Source organism: Maylandia zebra, linkage group LG15 (assembly GCF_041146795.1).
Source record: "Maylandia zebra isolate NMK-2024a linkage group LG15, Mzebra_GT3a, whole genome shotgun sequence".
Taxonomy (NCBI): Eukaryota; Metazoa; Chordata; class Actinopteri; order Cichliformes; family Cichlidae; genus Maylandia; species Maylandia zebra.
In genome coordinates, this window is record NC_135181.1 from 36,001,906 (window position 1) to 36,021,624 (window position 19,719).

A 19,719-nucleotide genomic window follows, 5' to 3' on the forward strand; every position below is an offset into this window, starting at 1 on the left:
TTATAAACATTCAGAGATGAAGTTACACACTTGCTTTACTTCTCTCTGGGATCACTTCCTCGGAGATGAAATGCTGGATTGGTAGCGAGGCTACAAATACACACGGTCCATCTCTAATACATACATATATATATATATATATTTTTTTTTTTACCACATAAACTTATTATTATTATTATTATTAGCTTTATATAAGCTTGTCCAGCTTGTCTTTCTCCCGCTCATCTCAAAAAACACATTTTGATTTAGGAAAAGAGCTTTATTTATGCTTTGCTGCTTTCGTAAGTGCGATCAACGCATGAACACAGAGAACTAAAGTTACATCCAGGTAACATATATTTTTCATCTACTTTTAAAACGTTGTGAACGTTCTGAGCTACAAAACACTTACAACCCCCCCCCCCCCCCCCCCCCCCCCCCAAAAAAAAAAACAAACAAACAAAAAACTAGCAATCTCTAGCAACCATTAAATCTCTGCAAAAAGTTCAGAGTGAAAACTGGAAAAATATAAAATATAAAAAATATAAAAATATAATAACCTAGGCTTTGCTGTGATATCAACTTGAAAGAGCCTAAGTAGAGCTTATCAGAACCAGTGTACCCAGAGATCTATCATAAATAAGTCAGCCTGCGCATACTCCCATAATTGGATGTTCACTCCTGAGAACTTGTGAACATGTACTCATTTAAACTTGATTTCCTTTTGAACAAAGAGTAAGTATCTTGTATCCTCGTCAGCCTTTAGAGTTCTCTCTTTCATCCTGGATCATAGTTTCAATTTCGTTTCCAAGGTTGGAGAAAAATGGACGCTCATCAAAGTCATGTGCCCAGCACTGCCTCATCATAAGGTACACCTGGCATTACAATGAAAGTAATATGAGCAAGGATAAACATTGTGTAATAAAAGGATAGAAGGGAAATTACTTTATTGCTGATGTAAGACAGATAAGAAAGTCGTTTCTCCAAAGGTCTGATTTACTCACAATAGCAAAGATCAAAAAGTATTCCGAAAAAACTACAGTTTCGACCGCACAGAGCAAACGTACCTTGGGCGGGCAGTTTAAAGGTGGTGGTAACCTCCAGTTACCCTTCAGTAGATTTGCCAGATGCACTGAAATGGATGTACCCAGCACGTTGTGCCCAATCTCCTGCATATAAAGCTGAAACAAAACAGTAAGCCATGGGAATCCATATTTAAGCTGAAGCATTTTCCAGACACATTTGTAACAATTGTACATTTTCTTACTCTTTTTGGATTGAAACTTATATCACAGTAAGAGAAGATTTCATGAAGAACAACCCCGAAACTCCAGACATCTGATTTTTGGGAGAATCTGGACTCAGTGATGGACTCTGGGGCATACCTGCAGTAAATGCATGACCATTAGAGCACAGAATAATCCCGAGTAATGGGGCAACTGTGATCTTCAAGCAGAGGAAATCTATCTCATAGCTTATGCTTCACTTTTCAACATTACATATTTTTTTCTGAGAAGCATTTCTTTTAAAAATAAGCACTGTCTCATGTTTGGTTTTATTCGTGTCTTTCATTTAGTCATATTAGGAAGTATTAACAGCTAGTAACCACACCATCGACACAAGAAAGTAGCTGATTCATTGAAAAGCAGTTATTAGATTTTTATTGGTGAAACTAGTGGAAATCTACCAGAAGATGGGGCTCTCTCCTGGTTGGGTGACACGGTAGTAGTCCTTATTATGTGGAATGACCTTGGTCAGCCCAAAATCAGCGATTTTTACCAGCGTCTCACTGGCTACAAGGATATTTCGGGCTGCAAGGTCTCGGTGCACATAACGCAGGCTCTGCAGGTACTCCATCCCCTGACAGAATTAGAAACAAACGAAAGACACTTTTATTTTTAGCTCTGTCAATCTCCCTCTGTGTTTTAAGTTTTTTTTTTTAAAGATTTGCAACACGTAGAACTGTGGAAAGTCTATGTATTTGTGTGTGTCTGTGGGGGAAATATAATAAGCTATATGGTATTAGAAGGTAAATATTTTTAGCTATTAATTCTTCTTGTCACCTTCTAATACAACTCTAAAATGTGCGTCATCGTTACACAGCAGATAAGAATAAACTGCCAAAACTGAACCGGTCCACACAGCAGAGAGAAATATTCTGCATTAGACACACACACACACACACACACACACACACACACACACACACACACACACACACACACACACACACACACACACACACACGGCTTGGACAGTTTGTGTCCTTGGGCAAGACACTTCAAACGTTGCCTACTGGTGGTGGTCAGAGGGCCCGGTGGCGCCAGTGTCCGGCAGCCTCGCCTCTGTCAGTGCACCCCAGGGTGGCTGTGGCTACAATGTAGCTTGCCATCACCAGTGTGTGAATGGGTGAATGACTGGATGTGTAAAGCGCTTTGGGGTCCTTAGGGAAAACGTGAGCACTGGTTCAGGAATGGCTTCACATATGTCACGTCAATTTTCAGATCCTGCCCAATCAGATCTGTAATCCTGCTGCGTCACAGGCAGCTTTAAATCCTGCTGGTTTACACTTGCTTGGGAAGACATGTTCATCATCTTTATCAAAAGCAGCAGGTCAAGCACACGTTAAAGCAAAAGACTTTCAAGTCATAGAATGTGCAGTCGATACTCATTTATGATTGTGTGGGCAAACAATTAATTCCTGTCCATATAGCAGAGGTCATATTTTTAACATTTTGCAAGCTCACGCACCTTACAAATTTGAGAAGCAAATAGTAACATCCGCCTGGTGTTGATGTTGTGTTTGTTCTTCTCTAAGTAGCCAATAAGGCTGCCATAGGGCAGGTACTCCATCACTAGACTCATGCTGAGGCGACCTGTGAACAGACAAGCCATAACGTTGTTCATCAGATAATGTCCTTTCAAATCTTTGTCACTGAAACACAGAGACATGTGTGAGTTTCATGCTTTAAGAGGAAATGAGTAAGTGCAACGAGCTCTTTTGCTTGGTTCACTTACATTTACACCTTTTACAAAAAAGTCATACAAGTCACCTTAAACATGTTTTTGAAGTGGCACAGCAATCCTTAATGAGTTCATTTATAAAACAGGAAAGGGAGAGCTAAGAGTTTTACAGTCTAAGCAGGGGGCAGATCATTTTATTATTGTTTAGGTTTTTTTTTTACCCATGCTGTAGCAGACTCCCTTGTATTTGACGATGTAGTCGCAGTGTAAGACGTGGAGGGTGTTGACCTCCTTTTGGAAGTCCTCCAGGTTTGACTGCTTGTTGGACTGCAGCTTCTTCACAGCCACCAGCTCACCAGTGTTATCACCCAGCGGGTCATAACGGCAAAGCTCCACGCTGCCAAAGTTCCCCTGCAAATGTGTTAAGTCACAGGTAAAAACTGAAGTTAAAGTAGATGCATGAAAGAGACGGATAAAGAATGAGCACAAATAGTAGGTCCTGCTTGTGTAGCATAACATCAGCTTGACACATTTATTTAGTTTAAAGCTTCTGTCCATTATATGTCACCTCACACTTACTTTTCCCAGAGGGGAGATGTAGCGCAAGTATCTCTCCTCAAACAATGTCTGGTCGTGCTGAGGGTGGCTGTAAGATCTGCACACGGGGCTCTGTGTGACAGGTTCGGTAGCATGAAGTATCACATAGTCTGGCAAAAAACAAGGCAACGTTAGCAGTCAGCAGTATTTTCACTTCAGTGAATCTCAGCGTAATACCTAAAACATCATCCATTTGGAAAACAGCTATTGGTAGCAACAGTAGTCTGTTTAACAGCTACCCCTGGACGAATCACACAGACACACAAACACAAGGACAAACAAAGATTTCTCTTTGCTATTCTATAATTTACATTTAAAAGGTTCACTGTACTACTGTATATTAGAGCATTTTTTGAAATGCACATACTTATATTGTGTTATCTCAGAGCTTCCCAAAGTGTAGGGCCCGTCCCCTGGGGGGGGGGGTATGAAAAGGAAAAAAACAAAACAAAAAACACTTGGACACTGCTAACATAATGGACAGGTTTTTGACGGGGCGCCCACACAGGGCAGGAGATGAAGCATCGCTGAATATGTTTCCAAACCAACTTCATTCTAAGCCAAAGACTAGAAAATATGGTGAAGCATATCTTCCCTTTGGCTTCACCTGCACAAGTGCCAAGCAGTGTTGCCAACTTAGCAACTTTGTCGCTATATTTAGCGAGTTTTCAGACCCCTTAGCGACTTTTTTTCTAAAGAAAAGTCGCTAAAAAAAGACGTGAAAGCGCGTATCGCTTTTACTCTCAACAAGCAGCGGGTGCTGTAACGCAGTCAGTTCTTCTTTTACTCTTTTACTCTTATGCTGTTTTGTGGATCACAAGGTTTAAAACTACTTATAAACACACACACACAAAGTAACTCCACCAGAGTGCCTATTTCGGGTCACTTTTGCGAAAAGAATTTCAAAGTCTGTTTTAAATGATCTCTGATCCAGGGAAGATGATGATCCGGGGTCATGTTCACGTATAACTTTGTTTTTTATAAAGTTGCATGACAGAGTTAATTGTGTTTTACAGACAGCGATTTCTGGAGATGTCCCTGAGCCCGTGCAGTTATTTCAATGAAAGAATCATGCCTGTTCTTATGCAGTGCCGCGTGATCATTGGCATCCAATATTCATTTTAGGCCTTGTCACTTGCACACAGAGATTTCTCCAGATTCTCTGAAACTTTTGATGGCATCATGTGATGACATATTCAAAGTCTTTGCAATTCTATATTGAGGAACATTATTCTGAAATTGACCCATAATTTGTAGAGGTATTTTTTTGCAGAACTGGTGAACCTCCACCCGTCTTCACTTCAGAGAAATGTTACCTCTTTAGGATGCTGTTCTTTATTAGCGCTGACTTTTGTCACTTGCATTCCAAATTGTTTGAGATTTTTGGCTGCCATCAAACTCTAAATCAGCTCATATCTTTCATGAAGTAATACAATGTCTCACTTTAAACATCAGTTATGTTTTCTATGTTCTATTCTGAATAACATACGGGTTTATAAGATTTGCAAATCATGGATTCTGTTTTATTTACATTTCATAAAACACCATAATTTGTTATCTATGTCTTCTTTTCTAAGGATTATATCTGATACAAAAAGTTAGTCAAAGTATTGTGGTATTAACTGAATTAATTTTATTTATCTAATTAATTTATGTTTTAAAGGACAGTTTTAACATGTATGTGTCAGCTGATTACCAGAACAGTATGGTACGCATCTTTACCTGAAGTGATGAGACTGTTGAGTTGACGGATAATACTGCGACATGAAGGTCTGAAGTCTGCCTGGTAGTCCATACACTGACTGATCAGATCTGCTAGCTCTGTCCACTGAGAGGGAGGCAGCTGCTGGAAACTCTCATAAAACTGCTTCTTCTGCAAATAAAAACAAAAACAAACACAACACATTTAGCACCACATAGCACCATTTAATGTTTGTACAACAATTTTTCTAACGACTGAAAATTCACAGAAAAGGAAGTGCAATTTTCATTTAATCTACACAGTATTCTCAGTAGTCTTTTCACAGTGTTGCATTTTATTTACATCAACTTGAAAAGTTAATATAATATTCTGAACTGCATCAGTTTTTCTGCATGTTGAACTTTATGAACCAAAACCAGAGCTACAACTCACACACAGAGTCCTCTAGTTTAGGCATTTTCTGCAATTGTTGCATAACAGCAATGAGCTTTGAGGGATCATGTAACACTGACCCAGACAGCTAAAAAGTTTAGAGTGTTTAAAGCCTTCCAAAACCACAAACTGCAGATCAGGGAATACGATAATCTACCTGATCTAGGTTCCAGCCTCGTAGCAGGGAGTTTCCATTGTTAAAGATTTCCCACACTGTGGCGCCAAAGCTCCATTTATCACACTCGAGGGTCAGTTTTTCTGGAGCGCCCAACACCTCGGGGGCCACCCAGGGGATCCTGTCCAGAATGACTGGAGAAACGACAACTCTATTAATTAAGTTTCTTCATCTATTTGTTTGTTTGGCTATAAGGAAGCAGCTAAAAGTATCCTTTATTTTGTAAGGCATGTTAATGGGTATAAAGTAAAATGAATAAAGCTAAAATTGGTTACCATTGCATAAAGAAATGCTGATACATACATTACAGTAAATAATCAGTCAATTTAAATTTAAAAAAAAAAGGCTTTACCATCTTTGCCCACCATGGCCATACTGATGCCCGGATCACTCAGCTTAATGAAAGGAGAGCTCCCCTGAGAGGGGTCACCTTCTCTGGCCAGCAGCAGATTTTTGGCACAGATATTTCCATGAACAATGTTCTTCTCTTCCTGTACGAGGGTTACATGTGATTTTAGCAACTACATTTCAAAGTAAGCAGGACAGAAAAATACCTGTTTGCTTGTTTAGTGTTATTAGGAAACACTTCATCCTTTGCATTAATTCTACTGTTCACAGCAATTATGTATTTTAAAATACCTGGTAAAACATGACATTTTAAATAACATTTATTTGCACATCACGCAATCTACAGTCAGGCCTGCTCTAGGCTGCCTTCTTCTCATTTCCACATTGGTAAATCTTCCTTACCAGGAAGTTGAGGGCTGATGCGAGCTGTTTGGCTACGTCAAGTTTCCAGCTCACTGATACAGATCTCCCCCTTTTCAAGTAAAGGTCAAGGGCCCCGTACTTGACATACTCCTGCACCATGATGTCTGAAAGGCACAACAAGGTTTGTTTCAACAGCTGTACTTCAAACCAAAACACAGAGCGCTCACTCGCAGAGCAGCGCCTGAGCTAGGGCCACATGATATGAGACAAAGTTAACCAAATAACTGTCAGCTTTGAAATTACAACTACTTGTGTCAGTCGAAACACTGATTGTACAACATTCAGCAACACAACATTCAGCTTTACTGGGCTTACTAGCAAACAACAAAACACAAAACAACAAAAACAGTCAATGCGATCATGGAACTTAGTTTTAACTCACTCTTTGCTCCGTGAACACTAACACCGTATACAAGGAGCAGGTGTCTGTGTGCAATCTGACTCATCAGGCTGGCAGCTTCAAAGAATGACTGAAATGGTCAAAAAGCATGTGTTAGTCATAAGAAACAAATACATTTAAAAAAAAATACTTAGGTATGTATAAAGTCACCTCCCAGCAGTTCTTGTGAGTCGCATCGAGCTCTTTCAGCAGAACTTCGGTCACACGTTTCTCCCCGTCATGAATGTCGATTTTTTTGCCTTTAAAGATTCGAGTGAAAGAGCCCTGACCGAGGCTTTCGTCCTGATTGGGAAAGTATCCATCATAAACAACATTATAGCTCAGCGATTCTTTTTAGATTACCGTGGCTATAGCGTCACAGTAGCAGCATTAGCAGTATTTGTTAGTGCCACAGCGTTATTCATTTAAAAAGACACAACTGTAGCTGTAATGGAGGTATGAGCAGTTGTAGAAGAAGCAGGGGCAGACATTTACACTTTCAGGTCTCGGCTCAAACCAAGAAAGTGTGAATAGATACGTTGCATATTGTTGAGATAAAGAATAAACATTTTAATCACAATACTCGAGTTGTGTCTCCTTAGAATAATAGATTTGCAACAAATCTCTGCTGAAGAAGACTCGTGTAGGACTGTTCCTGTTGAGAACCCCTTGATGTGACTGTGTCAGCTGACAGAATATTGGGACTGTCCCATATAGTGTAACTATTTTCGTATGAAATTCAGCTAATGATTATACTGTTGTTAAAAAGCACAACTCTGAATCAGTCTTCCAGAAATCACGATAAAGGGTGCCAGCTCTTGTTCTTCATTCAGCTACTTAAGGGTCATTACAGCAGATCATCTGCTTTTATTTCACCCTATCCTCAGCATCCTCTTCTGTCACGCCAACCCTCTTCATGTCCTCCTTCACTACATCCATGAGCCTCCTCTGAGGTCTTCCTCTTTTCCACCTGCCTGGCAGCTCCATTTTCAACATAATTTGTCCAATATAGCAACGATCTCTCCTCTGATGCCCAAACCATCTAAACCTAAGTTGTCCTTCTAAAATACCAGTTTCTAATCTTATCCATCTTGGTCACTCCAAGCAGAAATCTTAGCATCTTACACTCAAGCACCTTTAGCTCCACGTCCTGTCTTATGTCCGTGCCACTGTCTGTATTGAAACTCTTCTAGCGTCACTACCTCTGCTCCTCAGAGCTTCGCTGTTACACCTGCCCTGTTCTCATTCACACACATGTATTCTGTCTTACTTCTATTGACTTTCATTCCTCTTCTCTCCATTGCACACCCCAATGTCTCCAGACTCTTTTCCACCTCTCCCCACTCTCACTACAGATCACAATATCATCTGCAAACATCATAATTTATAGAGACTCCTGCCTGATCTCATCTGTTAAGCTGTATATCACCATAGCAAACAATACGGGGGTCTGAGCCGATCCCTTATATAATCTCACCCTCACCATGAACCCATCTATCACCCCAACTGCACACTTCACCAATGTCTCACAGTCCTAATACACCATCCTTACATATTTCTGACTTCCTTGTGCACTATCACAATTACTCTTTTGGCACCCTATCACATGCTTTCTCTCTCTATAGATAGATATCTGAAATTCAGGACAGTTTCACAGGGTACATAGGTGCTGTGCAAATCTTTGCAAATCTTGTTGCAGTTATGAAATATCATAAACACATGGAAGCTGTAATACAGGGTGCTACTGTTCATGTCAGAAAGGAATAAGTTAAGGTAATAAACAATTTAAAATTACAATTCAAAGAAAAATAACCAACAACTATTCCATATCCATCTAGTCTGTTGTTTGTGAAAGGTGCAGGAGGAACCACTGGAGATGTGGTTGACATCATAGCTATAGCATTGTTTGGATTCCCAGAATCCCTCTCTCTACATGGGGCTGAAGAGCTACCCCAATAGAACAATGCAGGAAAATAAATCCAAAATGAAGGATAGCAGCTGGGGGAAGTGGGCTGCTGTTGCCTACCTCTGAGTTAACATTAATTTTTCAATAGAAATTTAATGATACAGATAGTTTATAAATAATTGCCGTTTACTGTTTAAAAAATGAGTTCACCACTATAGGTATGCACCACTTCTCGTCCAAAGCTAGCAAGCAAGAAATGCCTGTTATGTTAGGATAAAGGTATATTTTTCATTAATGCTCCTGCTCTGCTTTCACTAAAAAAGGAGTAGATGGAAAAAGAAGAAAACAAGTAGAAGAAGTTTTGTACTGACAGTCATCAGAAGTACCAACTGGCCTGATTGGCACAACATGCAGATCAACTTACACAGCTCAGGTCCTCATATTTGATCATATGAAACTGGATGTGACTGAATTTGTTCCTTTCGGTTGTTGGAGAGCCTGGAGCTTCTACAGAGCTGCAGTTGCGTATGATGATCAAATTTGTGAGCTCTTTAAAAACAGCAGAAAACATAATATTTCTTATAAAATCTTCAATCTTTCAGACATATATTACCTCAAACAAGAATTGAATGATGATGAGTGCACAGAAAATTGTCGAGCAACTGTAGATTTGACAGTACATGTGTCCTAGTAATGTTTTTTTCTATATCCTTGATGTAGTTCAGAATACTGAATGTGACAGTTACACATTGTAACCATGTGGATGTTCATTTGTTTCTACTGCTACAATTGATAGCTTGCACAGATTAATTGAAACAATAAAACTTAGATTATGAGACAACTGTAATATGACAATTTCATATTTAAAAAAAAATCAGAACAGTATGTACTCTATTGCAAAAATTGGCATGCAGTTGATGCAAATATGTAATCACACTTTGATTTTCCTGTAACAGACCCGTCAAAAAATATGGACATAACCTGCTGCTCTTAACAGCAAAGTCTTACAGTGCCATTAATCTGCACTGTTTCTAATGGCCAGCAGGTGGCAGCTCCTCTGTGAAAGAAGTTGCACTATAGGATACTCTTGGTAGTTGGCTCTGAACTTATTTTGGCAAGTACTTTTTATGTTTCTTTTTCACTAGTGAAAACAAGCATCCCAGTTGTCACAGTGTTTACTCACTGCGCCTAGCTAACTAGATAAGCTAGCTTATTAATTTAGCCTCTTGTCTAGTCATGGTGCTGAATTTCAGGAAGTAGATGGCCAAAATGAAGTATCAGGGTCACATCTCTCTGTGTGTTTGCCCTTGTATTTTTGGCGATCAAGGCAGATAATGTCATCTGTAGCTTGAAGAAACATACCTTTGGGTCGGGGTGGACAGCAGCAGGTTAACTTGACAGGTACTTCAGCCAGCAGGAGCTTATTGTGTTGATAGTGGCTGGTAAGCTCTCTCAAGCTGGAAAATGATTTCTGGACACCAAAGAGGCTGTAGTGCTCATTTTTATTAATGAGACAGTCTTTATAATCAAGTCCAAGTGGAGTCTGCAAAAATAAGAGGGTGATTTTTGATCAGAAGCAAGAATCCAAACACTTGAGTCAAAATGTAAGCCATGGGAAACACTCTTGCACATCGGATTGAGCAGATGCTTCTTTAACATGAAGTGGGTGACAAAAAACATTTAAACAAAGGTTTTTGTCTATATCTGTACCTGAACACAAACAGTGAGGAAAAAGTTGTCATAGTTCTTCGGACTCTGCCGCAGAAGGAAGGTACCACCTTTGTATCCTGACTTTTTCAATTTGTTGACTGCAAACTCTGATCTGCTCAAACAGCATAAAAACAAATCAGAATATATCTATCTATCTATCTATCTATCTATCTATCTATCTATCTATCTATCTATCTATCTATCTATCTATCTATCTATCTGTGTGTGTGTGTGTGTGTGTGTGTGTGTGTGTGTGTGTGTGTGTGTGTGTGTGTGTGTGTGTGTGGGTGGGTGGGTGGGTGGGTGGGTGTGTGTGTAAAAGCTGGCGTCTGATTAAGTAATGATTAAATTGACGCACGTTATTGGGCCATGACAATGGTTTTTGATTCCCTCTAGAATACTTGGCGGAGCAATGTCTTGGCAGAAGAAGTGGCTTGAGTCCGTGGTCAGTCTGAAGTAACCATCAACAAGTGACACAAACGAAAGTGCCTCTTTGAGACTCTGGAACTTGACTTCCTGTAATGAAAGTAGTCACACACAAAAAAAGTTAGTCTCCTGTTGCATTACTGGACCACTTAGGGGACTAAGTTAGGTTTTCAAACTCCCGTTCTGACCGATGCCACGTGTACCGTGGAGTCTTACCATGGACTTCCCACATCACATTATGGATCAAACCTAGCCAACATTTATCCTAAGGACCATCAGTAGTCACGGGAGTTGGGCCTCTGGCTATGAACCATTTGTAGGCAGACATTTATTACTCACTGCACACCCTGCTTGCTGCATTTGGCCCTCTGTGTTCTTGTCCTCTTCTCTAATTTTAGCTTTAAGTTAAAGGACCATTGTTTGACAGCGTCAGCAAGCATTACAACACTGAATAACCATCAAGTGTTTGCTTAGTCATGGTACAAAAATACTTCCAAACTAAAAGTTGAACCAATGTCTGGGGTGTTACAATGATGCTCAGTCAAGTTACTCCTGAAATGGACACCATTGTTAGACTTTCTAGAAAGACAAACTGCTCTCTACTATCTCTGTATTAATTAATTTCAACTAAGCAAAATTTGAAAGCCTTCTTGAAAAAAGAATGAGGAGGGGAAAAAGCATTTTTCAGTGGTGATGGAAACTTGATGTCTCATACTTTTGGGTCCACCACTTGTCCTAACTCGTTAACTGACTTCCTATGGATATAACAGCTTTCCTCACATCACAGAAAGAATGGGGATAATTGTAAGACTCCAACACATTAACTTCACCCGCCACAAATGACATTATCTGATGAATATTTCTCACTTCTGGTCCAGAGATGGTCTGGGTAGAATTCTATTCAACATACAAACATCACCAACATCGGTCCATCTACGATTAAAGGTTTGGTGTTATGCCATGACCAGTTTTGGCCAGATGGTACAAATTTGCAACTTTCCCACCCCAGCAAGCCAAATGTCATCCACGTAGCCAGAACAGGGAGCTTTGGAGAAGCAATACAAAAGTAGAAGGGATACAGTTGCCCGAGGACACTAATTTGATGCGAATAGCTTTTAAATTGTTCATATTTACATCCAAACGGTAATATATATATATATATATATATATTAAAGACAGTGAAGGTAGTCAGAACTGAGGGGATTGAACTACCAGAAGGCAACATTGCAGACATAGAGGACAGTTACAAGTACCTGGGGATCCCGCAGGCAAATGGGAACCATGAAGAGGCCGCTAGAAAGGCTGCAACCACCAAGTACCTGCAGAGGGTCAGGCAAGTCCTGAGGAGTCAGCTGAATGGTAAGAACAAGATCCGGGCCATCAACACGTACGCCCTGCCCGTGATCAGGTACCCTGCTGGGGTAATAGGCTGGCCAAAGGAGGAGATAGAAGCCACTGACATAAAGACAAGAAAGATCCTTACCATGCATGGAGGGTTTCACCCCAAGTCCAGCACCCTGAGGCTGTACGCTAAGCGGAAGGAAGGGGGCCGGGGACTGGTGAGTGTCAGCACCACAGTCCAGGATGAGACAAGGAACATCCAAGAATACATTGGGAAGATGGCCCCAACTGACCGAGTGCTCAGTGAATACCTCAGGCAGCAGAAACCCAAGAAAGAGGAGGGAGACGAGGAACCATCATGGAAGGACAGGCCCCTGCACGGTATGTACCACTGGCAGATAGAGGAGGTGGCTGATATCCAGAAATCCTACCAGTGGCTGGACAAAGCAGGACTGAAAGACAGCACAGAGGCACTAATCATGGCAGCACAAGAACAAGCTCTGAGTACAGGATCCATAGAGGCTGGGGTCTATCACACCAGGCAAGACCCCAGGTGCAGGCTGTGTAAAGATGCCCCAGAGACAATCCAGCACATAACAGCAGGGTGCAAGATGCTAGCAGGCAAGGCATACATGGAACGCCATAACCAAGTGGCCGGCATAGTGTACAGGAACATCTGTGCCGAGTATAACCTGGAAGTCCCGAGGTCAAAATGGGAGATGCCCCCAAGGGTGGTGGAGAATGACCGAGCTAAGATCCTGTGGGACTTCCAGATACAGATGGACAAAATGGTGGTGGCTAACCAACCGGACATAGTGGTGGTAGACAAACAGAACTAGACGGCCGTAGTGATCGATGTAGCGGTTCCGAATGACAGCAATATCAGGAAGAAGGATGTGGAGGGTGAAGGTAATGGTGGTCCCCGTGGTAATCGGAGCACTAGGTGCGGTGACTCCCAAGCTAGGCGAGTGGCTCCAGCAGATCCCGGGAATAACATCGGAGATCTCTGTCCAGAAGAGCGCAGTCCTGGGAACAGCTAAGATACTACGCAGGACCCTCAAGCTCCCAGGCCTCTGGTAGAGGACCCGAGCTTGAAGGATAAACTGCCCGCAGGGGCGTGCTGGGTGTTATATATATATATATATATATATATATATATATATATATATATATACACACACATATATATATATTGCAATGGTTTAAGTGTAAAATATGTTGTTTTTTTTACCAAGCAGCTGTCATCCTTTCGTGTTATAGTCACCATCCTGCTGTCTTGGGGAACCTGCTCATGGCATACCCGCTGTATACTGATGTCAATGATTTCTTGAAAATCACAGAAGGTCTGCCACTCAACTCTTGACAAAACCTATCAACCAAATAGCATTTTGATCTGTTTAGTAGCGTAGTAGAGATATTAAAGCAGGAAAATGATAGCAGTTAACCAACTACAAACTAAACTCGATCTTCTTCAGTCATCTTACCTGGCTGTTATTGATACTTCCAGCGGTTTGGATTCCTGTTTCCCCTGTGACCCGCACAAGAGAGAAGTCTGACTTTGGATGGGAGGAAGAATGATTCACTTGGAAGGTTTCCGTTCCAACAGAAGGCTCAATGCCAGACAGCTCAATCAGGTACTTGAGTTTCAGGCTGCACTCATCTACGGAGCAGTTGCCAAGCTTCTTTAAGAAACGCTTGAGGGTATTTCTAATTCGGTAGCGGTCCAGCCGGTTTCGTTTCTGGATGTCATGGCGATGTGACATGGGAAGGCAGGATTTGTAGCTAAAGAGGAATAATATTTGGTGTAATGATTGCAAACTAGAATGGATTGTTGTATAAGCAATGATACAGTCTCAACTGTAAATACCTGACAGTCTTGCAGAGCTCTCTAACACTCTGGTTGCGCTCCTTGGCCATTCTCCACAAGTCGAGCACTGCAAGGCCAAGGCATTCCTCCTGAAGAGTCAATGGTGGGGCTATGCCTGCCTTACTTTCAATGAAGTCATTTCGAAGCTAAACACCAAAAGAAATCAATTGGACTTATTATCGTCACATCTACTAGTATAACAAGCATGCAGTTTTTTTGTGGCCACAACTTGTGTTACATTGTGCAGTAGTACATTAATCTATCAGTTTTACAAAAACCAAAACTAATAGACACCTCAAAGCAACAAAGACAGTACATGGTTGGATAAACTTTTGCTAATGAATTAAATTGAAGAATCTCACCATTTTCAATAATAGAAATTGTAAATATTTCATCTTACTAGAAATCGGTACTTAAAATAGAAAAACATTTATCTAATCACTTTCTATCAGTCTCGATTCTTAAAATTAAAATAAAATAAAGAATTTCATAAAGTATAACATAATTTAAATTAATTATGTTAATTAATAAAAATCTTTACTTAATATATTTGAAAATAATATCATTATTTAGTACTTTACCTGGGCAAAAAGATAGTCAATGACACTGTAGTCGAGTACTGGACTGATTCTGTCTCTAGTCAAACTGTAGCGGTATGAAGATCTTGGTTCTTGCCCAAACCAATTTCCAAAGAAGTACCTTCAAACACAAAAGAACTCCATTGCATATCAAATCATATAAAACTAACCTTTACATCAGGATCCATTAAAAACCTTTCAACTAGTACTCCAAACTCTAATTATTTATAGCAACATTCTAAGTATAAGGAGTTGATGCACTAAACATTCATCAAATGAAAGAATATTCAATAGCCACTTTATCTGTCTGTCACTTTATCTTCTGTTGTCAAACTTTGGTGAGCTCTTGTGAGCTGTGGCATCAGTTTCCTGTTCTTAGCTAACAGGAGTGGCACCCGGTTCAGAGATTTTCTTCTGTGTCTTGGTTGTAATGCAGTTGCTTGAGTTATCGTTGTCTTCCTATCAGCTCAAAGCACTTTGGCCATTCTTCTCCGACCTCTGACATCAAGAAGTCCTTTTCACCCAGAGAACTTTGACTCATTGGTTATTTATTTCTTTTTCAGACCATTCTTTGCAAACACTAGCAATGACTGTGTGGGGTAGATCCCAGTAGAGCAGTTTCATAAATACTCAGATCAGTCCGTCTGGTACAAACAGCTATATTGTGTTCAAGGTCACTTAAATCACATTTCTTCCCCATTCTGACGTTTGAGTTGAACTTCAGCAAGTTGTTTTAACCGTGTCCACATGCCAAACTGCGCATTAACAAGCATTTGAAAAGTTGAATTTGAATCTTAAATATATATATATATTTTCTCATCAAATAAGGCATTTTGACACCCACCTGACTCTGAAATGGACTTTTAAGTTTTCATCAGTGTCAAACATGTGAGAAGGAGGATACCAAAATGAGAGGTCTTCAGATGCCAAACCAAATAGACTTAGGTATACCGGCAAGATTCCTGGAGGAAAAAAACCCCACAATAATGAATATGGCTGACAAAAATTAGTGACTTACATAATACATAATGCATTACAGTCTTACCACATTTCTTCCCTGCTTGGATGCAGACATTTTCAGCAGATATTTGTCCAGATGTGATCTGTAATGTTGTTGCTTCCTTTTTGACAGGGAAGAAGTTGACTTGTAAATTAGGAACAGTGCTTGAACTGGACCTCTGGCTGCCTCCGCGGTCTCTGATCACCAGAGGAGTTGACTCTTCCTCGCTGAGATCCATGGTTACTTCAGAAAATAAAGCCAACAGATAAACATCAGAAAATGTATTTAGAGGTCAGTAGTCAGGTGACCTTTTTTATATTAACTTACACTGAAAATCAGAAATCCTTGGAATAACTTGAACATTTTATGTTCTGACATGGAAGGTTCAATTTTGACTTGATTGGCTGAAGCGTTGACATAAAAGTAAAAAAAATGGAGAGTTAAATAACTAATGCTGAATAACTGAGTTGTTTTCCAACTGTTTTTTGTTGTACACGTACAGTGACAATAAAAGGTTATTCTGTTCTTGTGACGTCCACAAAGCTTGACTTCATCCATTTTAGATTAGTAATGTTCCTGAGTCATTGAGTCAGGAACTGTTTCACAGGTCCAGCTTCTTATTTAGTCTGTTCTTGGTTTCCTGTCTGTTCTTGTCTCATCTATGTTTTGTCCTTTGTCTCATATGTGCATCAGCCTTACCTTTCAGCATCTTATATGCTTTACTGTTTCCCTGTTAGGTTCATTTATTGGCCTGTCACCTGGTATTTCCTCTGGTCTTTTGTCCTCCTGTCCTCTAACTCTAGTTTTACTCTCTCTGTCTCATCTTCCCTGATTTGTTCGCTGTTTGTCTCCCTATGTCCCCTGTCACGTCCTCCTGTTCTCCTCTGTTAAGTTAACCAAGGTTTCTCGTTCAGTTGTGTCGCCCTATATTTCGTTCCCCTTTCTGTTCCTAGTCAGACATTTGTTTTCCTCTTTGGTCAGTGTCAAGGTTGCATGTCTCAGTCTCCGTCTCATTGTTAGTTTGGTGTGTTATTTTTATAGCCCCTTGTCAAATACGTGCTACGTTCAGTTTAACTTTTCTTGTCCCCTCCCCTGTAATCAGTGTTTCCTTTTCCCTTGTTACTCGGTGTGTATATATTATCTCAATCTCCCTTTATTGCATCGTCCCTCATACCTACATGCTGTGTGGTTCAGGTTCAGAGGGATTTTTTTCTGTTTCTGAAGTCCTGCATTGTGGGTTCCAAATCTGGCTGCTCGCACAGCACGTACATGACAAGGGAGTGATTCAGCTCTATAAAACCCCATTGACTCAGGAAAAAAAACCTAGATTATTGTTATAAGGTGTTATTGTATCACAGTAGTGTTTACAGTATAGGCTTATGACTCATCGTGTCATAAGAATCAGTGTCATGGCTCAAATCAGGTTTTAAGGTACCTTGGTGCATTACGACATGGTGTCAGACGCCTGGAAAAGCCCCAAATGCTTAATAATTAAAATCTTGGACAAAAACCAAAGAAATGTTTCATATCCTATTTCCCAAATGTATGTATATAAATGCTGACTGGGATGTGTTGGAAAGACTGTTTACAAAGATAACTACCACTGGATTTTCTTGCTAACTGTATAGGAATTTGTGACCTTAAACAACATAAATTAGGAGAAAAGTCACAGGAGGGTGTAGTCCTAAGTAGTTTTCTTGATTAGTCAGGTCCTTCATAGATTCGTTAGTGCTGAGGAATAATGGGTGTGTTAGTGGGAGACTGTGAGGTAACAAAAAGCCATGCATCAGGCAGTACCCATGTATACATTAATGTCAAAGGTCTTCTTTTGACAAAACAGACCTGTACCTACCTGGTCTGTGTCAACAAAAGACATAGCATACTTTTATATTTGTTATACTTATGTTACCTGTGAATCTAACTGTCTTTTTCTCTTTTGAATTCCAATTAAGCTCAAATTATTATCTAATAGTATCTTAATTGTCCTTCTAATTCTAATACATTGCTTGTTTTGTTTCTATTGGTGATTAATGGTATTATAGTAGTGATTTTAACACTGGTTCTTATGTCAACCAGTGTGCACACTTGGGGCAGAGTGATTTATGATGGCACCTTACTTTATTGTGGAATCATGTGCATCACTATTGAGGTGCTGCACCCTTTGGCTGTCTTTTCTTTTCTTAATATTATCTTTACCAAGATCAGTGGATGCTTTTTTTAAATTAACTTTTTAGCTTGTAACACTAATAGTGCTTTTACAAGACAATTTCAGTGAAGTGTTTATGCAGTTTACTGTAGCAGTGAACTCTCTGGTGGTCTACGTAAACAATGCTTGATAAAATTACAGTGTACTATTCTGTTAGGATCAAGAACCTGTTATTGTGGTGTTTCTTAAAAATAACAAAAATGTTTAATGTTTTGTAAAATACTGGGAATAAACTTAAATATTGCTCTGGGCTGCAAGAAATGTCTGTATGGGAAATAATTGCAAGGATGAAAAAGAGAATAATAAAATAAAAAGAGAAAATAACATAATCTTGGAGCTGAAAAAATATTGTCCACATGCAAATATATTGCATAATTATATATACACAGATAAATTAGACCAGCATCCAATGTAAGGTTTATGTCATAGATTTACATTATTGGTAATAGCCAACATTATTTTTTATGTTTTTCCACCAAGCTCTTTAATATAATTAATATTTTTGATCATATTTAAATTTTTGCTTAATACTTTTGTTAAAAGAGATCAAATACTGATCTGTGACAGAGAGCTCACAGGAAACATTTACCAAATATTAACAGGATAACTATTCCTTTCAGTAGCACTCAAATTAATTAAAGGTAAGTCCTTAAATGTCAATTTGTGTTTGTAAACCTTAATGCAGGCTCCTGCTTGTATAGGATGAAGTCGTATGCTATACAGTAATATGCATAACCCTGCATTCTAGATAAACATCATATACCGAATATGATGTAAACCTGGACAGACCCCATATTCAGTATTCACATCCATATAAAAGCATTCAGAAAGCTTTTGAAAAGTCAATTGTAGTTTTGCGGGGATTCCCGTCCTCAAGTGAAACTGGTTACCACGCTTTGCCGTAGCCCAAATTAACACTATGTGAGAACATGTGACTTACGTTTCAATGTAATAAGTACATTTATTTGACTTTGTCTTTCAAATACCGTATATTAGGATCAATTTTAAGAATGTTTTTTTATTATTATTTTTTTAAAGATCACCATAACAACTTAAGAAGGAGTCACTGTTATAGAAAAATATCCCACAATATGGACATGCTGTAAAAGCTTCTTTGAATAGCCATTTATAAAGAGCTAAAGACAGATTAATCCATAGATCAAACACATTCTTCATAATGTGACATAATACTTGTCGATATACAGTGGAAGTGGATGTTTCTGAGTAGGAAGTATGTAAAAATATCTTTTATACTTACAGGAATATGTGCAATCACTCGTCGGGTCGTGTATTGTCACATGCGACCATCAGAAGTCCTCATTTTGTTACTTTGTAGCCACAAACACAGAGTTACTTTTCTGACTTTTGCGCTGCGTGTCTGTCTGTGTGAGACAGGAAGTTTAAAAGGATTTCCTGATTTTCAGAAAACTCATCAACTGTTTGTCACCAGGCTGTTGTCACCCCACACATACAAACCCATACAACTTTCAAAAGTGAAATACTGATGTCAAAACTTGTGCAACTTCTCGTTAGAATTCACTTTTCAAGGAACATTTCAAGGACCTATGATGCACATTACACGAGAATTAGCATATTTCTCATTCCAGCTGTCTAAATTAATAATCATTGGTTCCAATAGTGTTCAAAAAACGCCTTGTAATGCACCATCACCGTTGGATGAACTTA

The 19,719-nt window shown here is 39.5% G+C and overlaps 1 protein-coding gene across 2 annotated transcripts; it reads right to left on the minus strand.

The window, feature by feature from the left end:
* Positions 1-406: 406 nt before the first annotated feature.
* Positions 407-19,418, minus strand: jak3 (Janus kinase 3 (a protein tyrosine kinase, leukocyte)). Of its 2 annotated transcripts, none has more exons than XM_076874360.1 (24): positions 16,155-16,222; positions 15,873-16,070; positions 15,672-15,789; positions 14,831-14,948; positions 14,250-14,395; positions 13,867-14,164; positions 13,614-13,751; positions 10,974-11,131; positions 10,616-10,727; positions 10,268-10,448; positions 9,330-9,454; positions 7,171-7,302; positions 7,003-7,090; positions 6,600-6,724; positions 6,202-6,340; positions 5,832-5,983; positions 5,263-5,413; positions 3,523-3,650; positions 3,165-3,354; positions 2,731-2,855; positions 1,667-1,839; positions 1,247-1,364; positions 1,047-1,160; positions 407-854 (listed from the first exon to the last, which is right to left on the minus strand). In XM_076874360.1, the coding sequence occupies exons 2-24, from the start codon at positions 16,063-16,065 to the stop codon at positions 735-737; spliced, it is 3,342 nt and encodes a 1,113-aa protein (XP_076730475.1). In that variant the 5' UTR covers positions 16,066-16,070; positions 16,155-16,222; the 3' UTR covers positions 407-734. The 2 variants fall into 2 exon arrangements, with proteins under 2 accessions (XP_076730475.1, XP_004562090.1); XM_004562033.5 differs by lacking the exon at positions 16,155-16,222 and adding an exon at positions 19,292-19,418 and having other exon boundaries at positions 408-854.
* Positions 19,419-19,719: the final 301 nt, after the last annotated feature.